General features: G+C 46.5%; 1 protein-coding gene across 1 annotated transcript; it reads right to left on the bottom strand.

Moving 5' to 3' along the window:
• Positions 1-1500: 1500 nt before the first annotated feature.
• LOC126527721 (uncharacterized) lies at positions 1501-17046 on the bottom strand. Its single transcript, XM_050175593.3, has 6 exons — positions 16863-17046; positions 13320-13465; positions 6564-6641; positions 5071-5109; positions 4306-4356; positions 1501-1800 (listed from the first exon to the last, which is right to left on the bottom strand). The coding sequence occupies exons 1-6, from the start codon at positions 17017-17019 to the stop codon at positions 1771-1773; spliced, it is 501 nt and encodes a 166-aa protein (XP_050031550.2). The 5' UTR covers positions 17020-17046; the 3' UTR covers positions 1501-1770.
• Positions 17047-17393: the final 347 nt, after the last annotated feature.

The following is a 17393-nucleotide window of genomic DNA, read 5'->3' as shown; positions in this document are numbered from 1 at the left end:
GTAGGTAGCAGTATGAAGTAAGGATAGTAGTTTTCTCGGACGTATAAACTTGTAAACATTCGCCTACTAGCTAAATTAACAATGATAGAATATCAAGCGTGACTCAACGAGGACGCAGAAAGAAACGTACATACGGAGACAGCGCTGTATTTGTCTGTGTGCTTCTTTCTACGTCCTTGTTCAATCGCGCTAAGACATTCTATCATGGACTCAAACCAACTGGCCCGTCATCGTGTGTTAACTAAATTAAGCAGCACGTTGTCACGCGCGCACAGGTAAACATGAACGCACATCGCTCGATGACAGCGGAAAGTGTTTGTTAAAGCGCTGGAGCTAGGAATCACGGTAGCAGCCGCGAGCCAATTGACCTACTTGCATCTGTAGCTTGAACGCGTACGAAATGTCGAAAGCACAACACATACGAAGCTACCGGCACTACGCGCAATCTGCAAACATCGCAGATCTCTTTGAAGATGAGGCCCGCGCCGGCGCGCACTCTAGCCACGTCGGAGACCACTTTCAAGACACACGAGCGCCGGCAACGCGTCCCTACGGCGTCCGCCAAAGGCGTCTACTGCGGCGTCCGCGTTGCAGCAGTCGAGTTAGTCGGACGGCTCCCAAGCGGCCCGGTGATGATTCCACGGCAAGCAGGTTCGGAGAAGCGCCCCAAGAATGTGGATCCCCCCGATACCAAACGCCAGAAGAAGGATGAGCGAATGCGCGTGCAGCGGGCTAACATAACTAACATAAAAAAAGACATGGCATGGTCAGTCGAATGGGCACAGGCTTCCGCGGAACACACTTTGTAATTTACAAAGTATCCTTACTTTTATTTGGCTCTTTCCGCGGCGCCTCGCGATGTAATACGCAGCAGACACGACCGTTAGCGCGCATTGCATGCGCTGCGCTTGTCAGCTCAAAATGGCCACACCTGGTGAGGACTGTAAAGTTAAGAGAACTGTAAAGTTAATTTCGCTCTTTTCAGTGCACATTGTCTGAGGACTGGTCATCCAGAATTTAAAGTGCGCGCAACACTGGTTGATTTTAGTCGCGGCCTTCATTCATCAGAAAAAGTATGCAAAAACTTCATCGGAAGTTCAATATGCAGGCTTTAAAACTTCGGTATAGCAAAGTGCACCCATGGACTCAAGGTTGTATAAACAGGGATAAACTGTCTCAGACAGGGTGGCTGGTGTTCCGATAAATGGGCCTATATTTGTCAAAGGCGACCTTGTCATCCTTGGCGTGCTAGATCCAGGTGGTTAGTGGGATGCCTTTGACAAAGATAGGCCCGTCTATTCCGACGTTGGCCAGTCTGTCTGGGGCATTTTACGCATGCTTATGTTGCTTTAATGTCACAGAGTATTTCCATGTGTGGCCCCCATTTTTGTTATAGGCAAGCAATTTGTGGCATCGCATTCGCATTGAATTGTTAACCGCATAAACTTGTATTTACCCGGTGTGTTTTCGTTATCTCAGGGAGGGAAACAAGTGCCTGCGAAAGTAGCGAAACATTTGTTTATTGAAGCACTTAAAAACACCAGAAAAAAAAATGACGCGAATGGTGCCGTGTCAAAGTGCCCTTCCCATTATACCGTTGCCTTGGTATTTAAACGAGTTTTTTTCTGTGCTTTATTCTCTTTTTTTTTCTTTTTTTTGTGAACTTCTTCAGTCGGCCTCTCTATCCTGCTTACAGAGCTCTCTTTGTCGACTGATTGCTGGTGAATGGTGCAGCTTGAATGCACCACAGCCCGTCACGTTTGAAGCAGCTCACGTCAGGAAGCGTGCTTTCAGGCACTCCTGAAATGTTAAAAATAATGTTGCGCAAAGGCCTCACGGTAGAAGCAATAAATGCGCTGCTTTGGGGGCCAGTTCTGCAGAGGTATTAATTATATATATTCTTGGCAGAGCGTCTCGGGCCACCATTACTCCTACGGGAGTGCCACAAAATGAAGAATGCCATGCTGTAGAACGTCATTGATTGAGCAAATTAGTTTATTCAAGCATGTCGCGATGCTTCGATGTTGCATCAGCCAGTATCGGTTTTACCCTGTTTTCTTCAAAGCCGTATACATTGTTTTTGAGTCGATACAATCGGCATATATCTGACAAGGCCATGAAAGTTAACTGCTTTTGGCTTAGCCTGAAATGCAACAATTCGGCTAAATGAAATTGACTACTCGAAACGTTCTGTAGATCTCACGACAAGGACACCAAAACGGGATACACACAAAACTAAATTTCGCTCTATCGATAAACCTAATATTCCCGATAGCAACAGTTTGGTTTTCCAAGTGAAGATTTGCATACGCTTTTTCTCAAATTGTGTTGCACCAGGAGACAATAAAGGTGCGTAATATTGCATTCCCTTACAAGTTACTACCTATAGTGAAGGAACTCTTATAAGAAATGTCACACTTTCAGCGCTGCAGTAATTAGGAAAAGAAGAGGGATGACCCTTGGACGCAGATTTTACGACCCTTCATCCCTAGTACACTCTTGAAAGAAAACTACTTTGAGCTTGTGTTTCTCAAGGCCAGTTAATTCCAACAGAGTCTTTTGCACCGTGGTTAAAGTCTTCTATGTGTTCACAGTTCATTTCGAAATCAAATTCTCAATAAACCCATTAATTTACTTGCTGCAATACATATACTACTTTGACATTGTTGTTTGGCCACACTTGCCCCTTGCGCCAAGAAACACTACATATCATCATCACTTTGGCATTGTGATGTGTTTTCGCACGTCCTCAGCTCCACAAGACCACCTATTCTTTTATAAACTTTGGTCTCATGTAAGTGTAATACGTTTAAAACGGTAACACTGGTACAATCTAACCTTTCCTCTCTATGTGACGCTAGTTTATTTCTATGTGACGCTAGTTTCTCTCCTGAAGCATATTATTAACAGGATATTTTCAATGATATAGGGGTGATGCCCCCCTATGCCAGCAGTGTATCTAAATCCATGAATAAAAAGAACAACTCGTGTCTCAAATACGACAACAAAAGCGCCACACTGTCGCAAATCGACAAGCCAATACTTTGAATAGCTTCTTGCTTCGTCCAGCAACTTTGAATTCACACTACTGGCGCAACGGTTACATCCACCAATGATCAACCCCAGTATGTCCATTCCATGATGAAAAACAAATGCCACATGACATCTTAGTTTTGTGCCTTACTGCATGAAGTAGGGACAGAGCAACTCACCAGAATTTAACAATTTTTATTTGTACTCTCGGGGTTTGTTATATCACTTTGATTACCAATGAAACTCTGCTACATTGTAGCTTCTACGGGTTGATTCATGAGCGCACTTACAAAATGCCTTTACAAATTACTTTCAGTTCTTCGCAACGCTCCTAAGTTTGCAAAAACAACGGTGCCTCTTCGTGAGTATACTTGGCGTCTCACGACGGCCTACTGATCCGTGAACTCAATTTCCCCTACATATAGATACGCTTGAATGTGTGGGTCTTTTTTTTTTTTGCTTAAGTTCTTAAGCAGCATACCTTCACAAATTTGTGCATCTTCTATTTTTAGAAATTGAAATGGAATTGATTATCACATAGAAAGGTGCGTCAAAAACCAGCCAGTAGCATTTCAGTTCGATCAGCGCACAACTCTCAATGACAAGCCAGTGAGCCAAGTGGACGGACTCGCATTCCCGCAGAAGGGTGTTTCGCGACAACGCCATCGGTCGCCATCAATACGGATAGCGGTTAGAGTTCCCCATATGACTCTAAAATGCAAGTGATGCGCGGTCTCCCATTACAGCATTGTGATGTTTTATGCGAGCCATCAAAAGGTGCTCAGACGGGTCTTACCTTTGCTACACATTCCTGCTTTTTGTTTTCTGAAGTAATTCATCTGTTTCTTATTTTTTTTGGAATAGCACGCTTCCTCCTCCTCCTCCTTTTTTTTTCTCCTTATTGTGTCAATGCTTTAGTTTTCTTTTTTTTTTACGGGCATTGCAATGTACATGCACCAAATCACACGGCTGGCATGAGTTCGCAAATTTTAATTACTCTAATAGCGCGCATTACTGTATGTTTTTAGAAAATATCAGAACACGAGGCGATTAGTAGACATAACACAAACGTTGGCATGTGCTGATGGTATGTTCTCTCTAGAAAAATGAAAACACGAGGCGCGCGTACTAGACAGAACATCAATTTTCCCAGCTGCTGGCTAGAATTACTAATGCCATTGAAATAATAATATAGAAAGACACCATACATAGCGTGAGAATAAATAACACGATCGAAAATGTACATCAACAATATAGCGTAGTGATACGTACAATGGCGTCGGCGACTTTCCTTACTTGATCCATCGGTAATCCTGTTTCTTTCTGTTTAAAAACACACATATTGTGATACTCATTATTTGAGCGATAATATAAATCGATATAATATACATACGCTACTTCCCGTCTGCATAGGTACACAAGTTTAGCAGATTGCAGCTCAAGCGATGGCTGTAATACACCATTTGTGGCGTCGTACCATGGGCACTGCGATCTTCTAACACGTGACTGCGACGACATTGAGCGCGTTGGTACTCCCCGTCCTTATACCATGCCGTTTATTTCACAATCATAAAAACTGTATAAAGATTGATATTTGTGCTCCTTGGCAGCATCTCATTCCACCTTTCCACATAGTTTGCTCGGTATATAATTTCCGATCATCATTTCGAATTATCCATGCTATTTTTGGTCAATCGGCTGTAGCGCGTACGAGCCATATTTTTGCTGGTAACAACAATAAGCTGTCTAAAACTGCAAGAATGAAGCCAGATTATGATGCTAGGACCAAGCCATGATCATATGTACAAAAACATCTTGCGGTGCCTCATTGACCGTATTTGAGCGAGTCAAAGCGACTGGTAGGGCCAATATGCCATGAGCCTTTTGCAGGTTTTCAGAACTCATTTTGCACAGTGAAGTTACAATATCCCTCTTTTTTTCGATATCTGAGGCGGTTGAGCTTTATCACTGAAGCCACATCAGTATGCGGTTCAATTCAACACCGCGGACGCAGCAACGTTAGATCTAAAATCTTACCTGGAAATGGATTATTTTCCTGACGAAGCAATTCGCTGCCTGTTAAAGAAAGCAATCAATATGGTTAGAACAGGTTTTACAAAAATGGAAGGAATCACACACATGCACGCTAATAATTCTCTAAACTTACTCGTTATAGAAAGGGAAGAACCGAGTAATGGAGTGTACTTGAGAATATCAGAAGCAGCGTTGTCCGTATGACACATTGCAAATAGTTACGCAGAAAGACAAAACAGTGAGGGGGACAATATGCATATGGTAGCCACAATGTCGGGAAGATCAGCACGGAGACAAGTGAAAGGCCGTTTCGCGTATGCAAAACGCAAGAATGCTAGAGACTCGGACCTTTTTTATGCTAAATACGCCAAGAATTTGTGCAAATAAGCAGACGGACGGAAGGAGGGTAAAGCACATTCTCCGTTTACATCCACAGTAGGCTACTGTCCGAATATGTCAGTATATTACTTATGGATTTCTCGAGGGCCATCGGGAATGATACTAGGATGAACCACCGCTGTGGGTCAATGGCTATGGAGTTGCGCTGCTGTTGCTCAGGGTCGCGGGTTCGACCTCGTCCTCAGCGACCGCATTCCCACGGGGGCTCAATGCAAAAATGCTCGTGTACCTTATATTAGGATTACGGTGCAGCAATTAAGTATTTTCCCCCAAAGCGAGCTCTTTCTTTAAATCTAGAGACAGCCCGTTACCTCGTTTCTTTTTTATCTGTAGATACAGCTAATTCGCCAGCCTTTCCCATCTCATGTATTTCTCTCTCGGTGTAAGCAGACTCTTATTCTTCGAAATCATCCAGCGTAATGTCTTTTTATTTACAGCGTACTTTTGTTCTTGATGTCACCTTATGTGGGCCGAAAGAACTCAAGTGAAATAGTCAAGTGCTTATAGCCTAGTGCTTAGCTACCAATCTGTCCACGAGAGCATCTCATGTTGTGTTACCACCGGCGTGTCGTCAGACGCTGATCAACGCAGCATGACGAAGGAAGGCAATTAAATGGCTTAGAATTATGATCCTGGTTACTCCGGTTCCTTCAGGGACCGCTAGGTCTTGAAATCTCGCGCGTAAAAAACATTTGTTCTCTAGGCTGTCAAGCAACGTGCTTCCCTCCACGCCGAACTGCGCGAACAACCATATGAAGTGTCCCACATCACCGATTTCAACAAATAAGGCAGGAATCGGACAAACGAATCGCTCAGTCTTTAATATCTGCGCCTGGGCATGGCTGTGAATGTTATGCTATAAAGTCAAACCCAGATATACCGAATCCGAAGCGTATCACAAAAAATTCCGATATAAAGAATTTCGAAAATAAGAAAAAAATTATACAGAAATTTTTAAGGGGATCTTACAGTTGTCCCGTATGCACAATAATTCGTTATATGTGGGTTCGATATATGTGGGTTCGACTTATTAAGGGACTGCACAAATCGCTATAGTTTCGGAATTTGTTCAACGCAGCACACATTTTAGCCGTTACCTTGTGTCGCTGTTTTCTGTTCCTTGCAGAGAATACCAGGTCAACGCAGTCGAGTGCTCTGGGAACCCCAGCAATGAACTGCGACAGAAAGACCCAATGTAAAGAAGGTAGCAATGCAAAAAAAATATTCATCAATGTTAGCGCGCAAGAAGAAAGCTATGGATTTCATTTTATGCACACTCGAGTTGTTGCTGGCAACCACTCAATATAGAGCTATGTCGAACACTTTGTTCAATGATCTAAGGAAACAAGTACCCCCGCGAGCATAGCTTCCTCCAGGCATGTCATATTTTTCAAAGACTGGACACTGCGACGAATAAAGCCTTCAATGGGGAGAGCTTGAAGCGAATGCCGGAACATGTGCAAGGTACACGTCGTACGTACAATTTTACAGTCATGTGTGTGCTTGGAGGTGGTGGCTCCTAAAACTGATTGCCGGAAGAAAGTTCCATAACCTAATCAAATATCTTTCCGATAGCCTTTGTAGAAAGTCCTAATCTAGCGCACTGAGGATTCACCCGTCGAAAGAGAAGTTGCGCAAGAGCAGCACCAGGCTTCTAGTCGGCGAGAAAAGCCACACTTGTTTTATTTTATGTTAGTTACTATTTCACTCGCTGCCAAGTTATGCCATGAGTTTTTTTTTTCCTTTCTTGTCGAAAGAATAAATGGTTGTTGTTTACGAAACATAGCACAAGTTTGCCCTTTCATACGCCGTGCATAAATTGGCGGACATAGCCGAAAGGCTCGGCCTTCCGGCTCCAACGTGGGCGCGGCCTGCTTTGTGAAGGCCCACAATCTGCCGGACTTCAATGAAGTTTACCATACCATACCATACTCGAACAACAAATCGCGCAATGGAACTGTGGGTGTAATCAAGCATCACTAATTAATTTTAAATTTGAAAGCTTAAACGAACGTGTTACAGCTGCGTCAATAAAAATGGTCAGTGCACATGATGTGCTGGCTACTGAGAAAAAAATCTTGAGGCATACACAAGTTTCGAAGCACTTCTCCGCAAAATCTGCATATGCATTGTCGTTCCACTTAAGTATGTATTGCAGTGCGGAAATGAAGCATTCTGGTGCGATATTCAGTAGAATGATGAATGCGAGTTTGCAGTACGTTTCATCATCATCATCATCATCATCATTTTTATTTTCACAACTGAATACAAGGTGAAAAACGGAGAGCCGGAAGAAAATTTGGAGGACGCTTAAGCTTCGCCGTCAAGAGTGGAACGCGATAGCGTTATCGCACCCCGTTCGCACCGCCTACTCAAACGCGCTACGCCAGCCAAACGTCTCGTTCGGCACAGATAGCCGGGCCCCGACGCGCCATGAAGGCGGACGCGATCATGGGGCGAGTGGCGCGCCACGTGTCGGGGCAGCGCCGTACATTGCCAGGAGGGGGTCTTCTGTGTTTGCCGCAAGATGGCTCTGCGTGTGCGCAGAAGAAATGTAGCGGGAACGTACTTCGCTACTCGTGAAACTACGACTTCTGTAAGTTACGTGGTCACAATTACCGATATATACCGCAGTATAACTTTATACGGCAAGTTTCTAAGGCAACACTGCTTTCACTAGAGGTGATTTTGTCCCGTTTTGAAGCAGCGAACTCGTGGCTGAGTAGTAGCGTCTCCGTTTCACACTCCAGAGACTCTGGTTCGATTCCCACCAGCCCATCTTGCAAGGTGTTTTTTATTTATGAAGTGCCTTCTGGTATTTATCGCTCAAGGCCAACGCCGACACCGACGCCGACGACACCCGCTTTTCTGCGACACGAGCTCCTTAACGCTGTCGCGTTAAAAGCCGACATTTCTTCGGCTTGACAAAGCTCCGGTCTCCCAGACAGGCACGGTAGCGGCTTGTGTGCAATACAATCACGCATAAATTGTGGATGTAACAGCGTTTTAAATACAAATATATGCAGATACTTTCATGTTATGGAAACTAGTTATAATACAGTTGTGTAATATAACTCGCAGTATACAATTACACTCTGTTATCTTCCATATTATTTAACACAGACTCAATCTCACGTATCACAAGAATGCAAAAGCAATATACATACATACGTAGAAATATAATATGTACGAGGACGAGGACGAATTTTTCTTCAACTATGAGGCTTTTCTTTCGAGGAACCCGTATGGGTTTCCTTTGTAGCAATTGCTACGAACGAGTGGATGTTTGATTTTCCCTTTGTTCATTACTTCTCTCCACCTTGCGGGTTTCCGCAGAACTACTACGTCAAACTCTTGCCTTTGCTTCGTGTTGTTGACAAATCCGACTTCGCCCTGCCATCTGCTAGCCGCCTAGTTAGCTCAGATGGTAGAGCGGCTGCCCCGGAAAGGCGGTGGTCCCGGGTTCGAGTCCCGGACCAGGACGAATTTTTCAACTATGAGGCTTTTCTTTCGAGGAACCCATATGGGTTTCCTTTGTAGCAATTGGTACGAACGGGTGGATGTTTGATTTTCCCTTTATTCATACGTACATACATACATCCATACACACACACACACATATATATATATATATATTGTCACGTGGTAGTGACGGCGAAGAAAGAAGCAGTACGGTGGAATACAAAACTAGCCTTTTATTGGGCGAACCTGTGCCCACAAAACAGGCGACACTTATAGCACAACGAAAGCGGCAAACACAGTCGGCGATCGTCGAAAATCTGATTAGCGGGTCAAGCGCGTCGGCTTTTATAGATCAGTCGTCGAATGTTCCAGATTAACTGATGGGACCCGCGTGTCTTCCACAAAGTTCTACACCATTCGTGTCACGCGATGAAATCTGATAACACAAGGTTCGGCGACAACAGACACGCGGATAGAAGCGTCGATAACTTTCCAGAAACGTCGGATACATGCAGGCGCGTCCCTCGCTGTGCGATTACAGTTGTTAAGCGGCGAAACGTGGCCGCCCGATAAATATAAGTACACGTGTCAATACCCCCCTCTTAAAAAGCATCGTCCCGATGCTACAAATATAAGAGAGCGACACACAAAAGGACACTTATTAAACATAAGTAACAAAACAACGAAAAGAAATCAAGTCAGTTACGCGAAGTCCCAAAGTTCGTCAACGCTGGTGGTACGGCTTGAGTCGCACAACGTGGACAACTTCAGGTCGTGAGCGACGCCGCTGTGACAGCGAAATGCCGTCTGGCACGACCTCATAGTCCAGTATGCCAATACGTCGGATGATCTTGTACGGTCCGAAATAGCGACGCAAGAGCTTCTCGCTCAGTCCTCGTCGGCGTATAGGGGTCCAAACCCAAACACGGTCACCGGGCTGGTACTCGATAAAGCGTCGTCGTAGGTTGTAGCGTCGGCTGTCGGTCCTCTGCTGGCTCTTGATCCGGAGGCGGGCGAGCTGTCGGGCTTCTTCGGCGCGCTGGAGATAGCTAGCGACGTCAACATTCTCTTCGTCAATGACGTGGGGCAGCATGGCGTCGAGCGTGGTCGTCGGGTTCCTGCCGTAAACCAGCTTAAACGGCGTGATCTGTGTTGTTTCTTGCACCGCCGTGTTGTAAGCGAAGGTTACATACGGCAGGACCGCGTCCCACGTCTTGTGCCCACGTCTTGTGCCCTTGTTGATGTGCTTGAACTCCTTGCTGAAGTTTGTCAGCAACACTTTCGTGTTTCCTCCGTGCAGTCGAGCGATTCCTCTTGCGACGCAAATTTCACGGTCGAGCAGTAGACGTTGGTCGCCTTCGATGACGCCTTCTACGTCAGCGGGTGTTTCGGTGCCGACCAAAATAACAATGCTGGAGCGAGGCGGGATGCTCACTTGATCTTCAAGCACACTCAAGGCGTGGTGACTACGAGGGCTCTCCGGCGGTATTGCATGATCTTCCGACAGCGTTATTGACTTCGACTTCAGGTCGATGACTGCGCCGTGTTGGTTGAGGAAGTCCATGCCGAGAATGACGTCTCGTGAACACTGTTGGAGGATAACGAAGGTGACAGGGTAAGTCCGGTCGTGAATGGTAATTCTTGCCGTGCACATTCCTGTCGGCGTAATCAGGTGTCCTCCAGCGGTCCGAATTTGAGGGCCTTCCCATGCAGTCTTAACCTTCTTCAACTGGACGGCGATGTGTCCACTCATTACGGAGTAATCGGCCCCTGTGTCGACTAAGGCAGTGACTGCGTGGCCGTCGAGAAGCACGTCGAGGTCGGTGGTTCTTTGTCTGGCGTTGCAGTTGGGTCTTGGCGTCGGATCACGGCTGCGTCGTGTTGATCTGAAGCTGGAACGTCGCGTCTTCAAGTCGTCTTTCCTCGGTGTACTCTTGGCTTCCCGACTTCTTCGGGACGGCGGCGTGTCGTCATGAAGTCGTCGAGATGGTTTCTTCGTCGTTTTCGTCGGCGGCGGAGGATCTTCGTCAGTTCGACGAACAGCAACCGCACCTCCATCGGTTGCTGCTTTTAGTTTTCCGGATATGGGCTGACGGACCGGCCCCGGGCTGGGCCAGTGTATGGTCGGCGCTGCGGCGACAGGTAGCGGCCTGGTGACGGCGAACGGGAAGCTCGTCGAGGGCTCCACTGAGTGGCGGCGAGGTAGTCGGCGATATCGCGAGGTCGTTCGCCAATCTGTGGCCGCGGCGCGTTAACGGCGAAACCTCGCAGTCCCATCTCCCGGTATGGGCATCGGCGGTAGATGTGCCCCGCTTCTCCGCAGTGGTAGCAGAGCGGGCGGTGGTCAGGAGCGCGCCAAATGTCCGTCTTCCTCGCGTAGGTCCGCTGGGCGACGGGTGGTCGTGCTGGCGCTGGCGGCGGCGGACGACGGAACTGCGGCGTGACAGGGCCCTGGCGCGGTCGCGGAGGGGGACCTTGACGGCGTGCGACGGCGGCGTAGGTCATCGCTTGCGGCTCAGGCTGGGGCGATACAGGGGCTACTCCAAGTTGTTGTTGGAGCTCTTCACGCACGGCGTCGGCAATCGAAGCCACTTGAGGCTGTGATGGTGGGAACAGCTTTTGTAGCTCCTCCCGCACGACCGCTCGGATAGCCTCGCGCAGGTCGTCGGTGGCCAGTGATTGGACTCCGGCGTAGTTCGTCGAGTTTGTGCGGCGGTCGAATTGCCGGTTTCGGATCTCGAGTGTCTTCTCGATGCTGGTGGCCTCGCGAAGAAACTCGTCCACGGTCTTCGGTGGGCTTCGTACCATTCCGGCAAAAAGTTCCTCCTTCACACCACGCATGAGTAGGCGTACTTTCTTTTCCTCGGCCATATCCGGGTCGGCGTGGCGGAACAGACGGCTCATTTCTTCCGTAAAGATGGCAACGTTCTCATTCGGTAGCTGCACTCGGGCGTCCAGCATAGCTTCGGCCCTTTCCTTGCGCACAACACTTGTAAAGGTGCGCAGGAAGCCGCTACGGAACAGGTCCCACGTTGTCAAGGTCGACTCCCTGTTCTCAAACCAAGTTCTGGCGGCGTCTTCTAAGGCGAAGTAGACATGCCGCAGCTTGTCGTCGGAGTCCCAGTTGTTGAATGTCGCGATCCGTTCGTAGGTTTCCAGCCATGATTCCGGGTCTTCGAATGTTGAACCGCGGAACGTTGGAGGCTCCCTGGGCTGCTGCAGCACGATGGGGGACGCTGGGGCTGCCATTGGGGTTTCCGTGGCCACAATCTTCTTGGTCTTCTCAGGTAGAAGTCCGTGCTCCGGGGGCAGCTGTTGAATACGGCGGCTTGCTCGATGTTCCGGGACGGCGCTGGTGTTGTCTTTGCGGTCCGGGCTTGTATTACGGCTTGTCGGGGGCGTCCGGTACATGGACGTAAAGCACCTCCACCAGATGTCACGTGGTAGTGACGGCGAAGAAAGAAGCAGTACGGTGGAATACAAAACTAGCCTTTTATTGGGCGAACCTGTGCCCACAAAACAGGCGACACTTATAGCACAACGAAAGCGGCAAACACAGTCGGCGATCGTCGAAAATCTGATTAGCGGGTCAAGCGCGTCGGCTTTTATAGATCAGTCGTCGAATGTTCCAGATTAACTGATGGGACCCGCGTGTCTTCCACAAAGTTCTACACCATTCGTGTCACGCGATGAAATCTGATAACACAAGGTTCGGCGACAACAGACACGCGGATAGAAGCGTCGATAACTTTCCAGAAACGTCGGATACATGCAGGCGCGTCCCTCGCTGTGCGATTACAGTTGTTAAGCGGCGAAACGTGGCCGCACGATAAATATAAGTAGCTGTACGTGTCAATATATATATGTATACGTACACGTACACACATGACAGCGTTAGTCATTTCTATACAGCAAACTTTTCCTAACAGCGTTATGAAAAGCGTCTTTCGTAGGCAAGGATAGCAAGAAGTTAACGCTGTTACGAAAAGTTTGCTGTATAGAATTTACTTACGCTGTCATGTCCTACCCAGTTTTGATTTCCCTGTGATAGTGAATAAAAAAAAAAAGTGGCCCAGCATTTTCACCGCGCAGATGCATCATTAACGCACCCCTTTTCTGTGAGCATCTTAGGTCTCAAAAAGGAGCAAACTCAATATGTCGAACTGCGAGTTTCTTTTCAACAAACGCCACTGAGAATTATTCTTAAATATCTTACGAAACAATATTGATGTTTGGTTTGTGACTGCGAACCGAATAAACCTACTTTCGACCTAATCCGTTTTCTTTCCACCAACTCTCGCTGCACCGAGACAGAATGCCCTGCCTTGAGCTTCTATATTTTTTCTTTAACACTTCTATTCTAGAACGATGAAACCGACTACGGAGCTTGCCTGGCGGATGAAGTGCAGCTGTAGGCCTTCAGCTTTCCTCACGCAGGTTGTGGCCGTCTCCAAGTGTTCGTGGAGATTCTCCCGCATATCGGGTTCTGGCACCAGCAGATCCGCAAGTGTGCGGATTACGCTCATGATGTTTCTCACTGCAGAAGATTTTTGTACAATATATTCAATTTCACATAGCACAGCTGCTTCAAAAACCAAAACGAAAAATTCACCGTCCATGACAAAACTCCCTAATAAATTTGAGCGCAGCTCTATACGTGTTTTGATGATGATGATGATGATGATTTGAGTTTATTGGCGCAAGGGCCAGAAGTGGCCAAAGAGCGCAAAGACTGCGGTAATAGACTGCCATTGCTAAATGAGTAATGACTATCGAGACGTGGATGAAACATGCCTGTATAGAGGCCTAAATATATTCGTTAGAAAGTGCGCAAATGTATTCGTAATAAAACTATACAATGATACATGTCAAATACTATAGCAAAACGATGTAAAACAAGGAGATGGTGTACTAAAGTATGTCGCTACAAGTAGCACTACTGCCCCACCAATGCCCTTAAGCACAAGGGCCTTGGTGCCGCGTGGCTTGCAGAAAGTACTACAATATTCGCGTCGCGCATACAATCAGCTTACAAAGCAATCACAAACCATGACGATCGGAACAAGCGTGAACGACAACAAACGAAGCAAGCCAAACAAGCTCGAGCGAGAGCTGACGCGAGCAGACGACAGTACGAAACGAGCGGTCCGGCTGAGACCACATACGAGTACGCATCGAGAGGTCAGGCGCGACCGCATGACAACAGTTTCCCGCACGAAGGTCACTGAAGAGGCCGCTCTCATTGGTCTTCGCCGTTCGCGGCTTGCATCTTTCATCTCCCACTCCGCGTTCGCCCTTTCATCTTTGGCTGTCCTCGTTCGCTTGGCTACGTCGCCGACACCAACATTCGCCGCAGGAACGGGCGCCTGAGAGCTGTGCTCTAAAGGCATCTGTTAACGTAAGGTCAATGCGAATTGTCGCATACATTGTTAGGTTTTCAATAAAGTACAGCTAACAAGGATAAGGATAGGTAAATGTCATAACTATGCAGGAAAGCTAGCTGAGAAGTGGAAGATCTACTTCGCCACAATACTGCAACAAACGGTAAGAGCTTGTACAGTGGACGGTTTTTTATAACAAGCACGACAAATTATACGTGAAAACACGAAACATGAAATATTGCATAGTTAATTCCAATATGGGGGCGCAACAAATGGTCACTGCGACAACCATCGCAAGTTGGTAGTGAAGTTACGGCCTCTTTTCGTGTTTTATTGTGTTCGTCTTATGGCACCAGTTAAAAGGATAGGTACCTATGTATACTACGTAATTGTAGTAACAAATTTGTTGCACCTCCTAGGAGCTCTAAGGCCATGATTATTTTTTTCGCCGCATATGTGTAATGTACTGCATTTGATAGTGCCATAGTTTACATTTAGGTTTCCAGAATAGCATTTATTTAGTACCATCAATGCCCCTAATCGGAGGTCCCAACAATAACGCCTTATAATTATTTTCACAAGAAACAACAAGCTGTGCAGTCGAACCGGCAGTTCTGTCTGCTAGCTGAGGACCCGCATCGACTGTGGACCTCTCGCTTTACGCTAAATGCTTACCTGAAGTTTACTGAAACAAAGTGCTGAATGAATATACACGTACACGTATTTCTGCATGCATAATTTTTTTGTCAGGATTGCAGGCAAAGGTTCCGTGATTTTCTTCACAAATCGAATGAAAGGCAATGCAAGAAGGCTTTGTAAAGTGCACACACAATGGGCAAAATATATAGAGCTTTAACATGATTACTTCTTCAGCGCTTTATGAAAATTGTATCTCAGCAGAAATCTGTACTCAGTCGGTAAGTTGAAATGTTTGCCTAAGGAAATAGTTTGGTAGAAATGAAACTATTCGATACTGATTCTCGGGCTGCAGAAGTGATAACCACGCATAATTGTAGCGGAGCGAGCGTGTAACAATATATCGAGTAACTTAAGATCATTTCGAGTAATTGAGAGGGTTTAAAGGTCTGGTTGAAGTCGTTCTAGACACTGCTTAGCGGTAATGTGAGCTTGTTAACTACGTTTATCAGTATTTCTTTTGTTCTTGTTGTTTGTCTTCGAATTCTTTAAGGTATTGTGCATAGAATAAAATGTTAATAAATTTCGTTTTGATATTCTCCTGGCCTGGACCACCTACTTCGAAAACGTCCCGCAATTTTCGGTCGTAGAAGTTTCCTCGCTGCCTTGACGTCAATACGCTCGCACCCATTTGCACGCTACGCCTTGACTAGATTTAAAAGCAGCTTACAGAATCCATAGAATAAGTGTCAGCATTACGGCTATTCTCAGTGACGTCTGTGATGAATGCGAAGGATGACCGGCATTGGTGTACATGGATAAAGACGGAATCGCAAGCGTTCCCAGTCACATAAGTTAAACGCCCCCTACATGAGATGCGACCGTTTTCGTGACTACTGTTTCGGAAGTCACTTTCACCGCTCGAAAGTCTAGCAAATAAAACATAGTATCCTCAGGTTGCGTTCGCGCACGGCAAATCTAAAGGCCGCATTGTGTTGTGGCTTAATTGTAACGAATGATTGTCTCCGAGCTCTGATTAGTCAGGCCATCTGGTTACATCACCTACTGCTTATACAAGGCTCCTGAAGAGGTGTTTGCCTTCTGTGAACCAAGCCTAGGTTACTCTACAAATGTAGCAAAGCTCATGACGAAGGCGCAATTCGAACTCCAATTAGCAGCCTATTAAGAGGTCGTACGGGCACAGTTACACAGCACCTGTAAATTTGAGAAAGACCACACTATTTCTAATGCAAAACGTGGCATGTGTATTGTACCTAACATAGATACATTAGCTTCATTTACATGAACTTCAGGCGAGCGGGTACAGTCATTAGTTCATCTCGAATCGACCTCTTTCACATGCACCTTGCTACAGAGTTTGGGCAAGTCAACGCACTCATTTCGGGGTGATTGGTAGAACTCGCGTTGACGCACGCTCGACCCGACTGGTTACCATTCGGCCTCACGTAGACCTAGGTAGCGTCGAACAGTGGAAATGCGCTTCTTTGAAACAGGTTCAGCAAGGAAACATAAGTATCCAGCCTTTGGTAAATACTCACTATGATTACCTGTGCAAGAAGTTGTATACAGCATTGTCATAGGCTCCACGTTCACTCTACCTTCAAGAGAGATTACCTGTGAACTTTTCTGACAGATAGTATACAACGTGGTAGGCTCTAAGTTTCAATGTAACATTACTAACCAGGCGCTGTAGATCGCAGCTTAAATGTTTAGTAAGCGTACGCGCATCCAATATTTGACAAATGTATACCTACACTAGGCGTCATATTAACCACTTTTCTATTTCGTATGAAGTAAAAGACATTTAAGACAACAGCCGTTCTGCTTGAGTAACCGAATGGCGGCCTAGGAAAGGACGTCACAATGTCTGCGGAAATATCAAGTGAGATCGCTCACCTACGTCAGGAGCTCTTTTTCTCCCTCTGCCCATGTCATCATTTTCATCGTACTGTGCATAGGATGCAGCGAACAGCGCGCTACAGCTCAGAGCCAAGACAAACGTGAACTTCATTCCTTTACTACCTGAGCTGCATCGAGCACCCCCCATTCCCATGCGCTGCAAACCAACAACCCTGGCTACAACCGCCGTCTATGCTTAAATACCTTCGTACGCATATAAAACCAGACAGGAAGAGAATACGGGAGTGACGGCACCAATGTTCTTGCGTTTCTTTTGAAAAGTAGCAGAACAGCGCCTTTTCGTCGCTAGGGCTAGGAAACCCCTCGACGTCTTTATTTTCGTCGTTCGAAACGGGTACGCTGCACCGCCTGTATAATGGTGCCCTTTGTGGAGAATTCTATGGCCGCATTTCCCTCGCTCCAATCGCGAACATACTGCGATCGAGAAAGAAATGTTTCATCGCTGTGGTCTTTTTCGTCTTTGTACGCCTTTCGCTTCGCAAAAGTTACTTTTCAAGCAAGCGTACC

Source organism: Dermacentor andersoni, chromosome 9, assembly GCF_023375885.2.
Source record: "Dermacentor andersoni chromosome 9, qqDerAnde1_hic_scaffold, whole genome shotgun sequence".
Classification (NCBI taxonomy): domain Eukaryota; kingdom Metazoa; phylum Arthropoda; class Arachnida; order Ixodida; family Ixodidae; genus Dermacentor; species Dermacentor andersoni.
The sequence above is the reverse complement of the archived record's forward strand: the minus strand, read 5'-3'. Positions and strand labels throughout refer to the sequence as shown.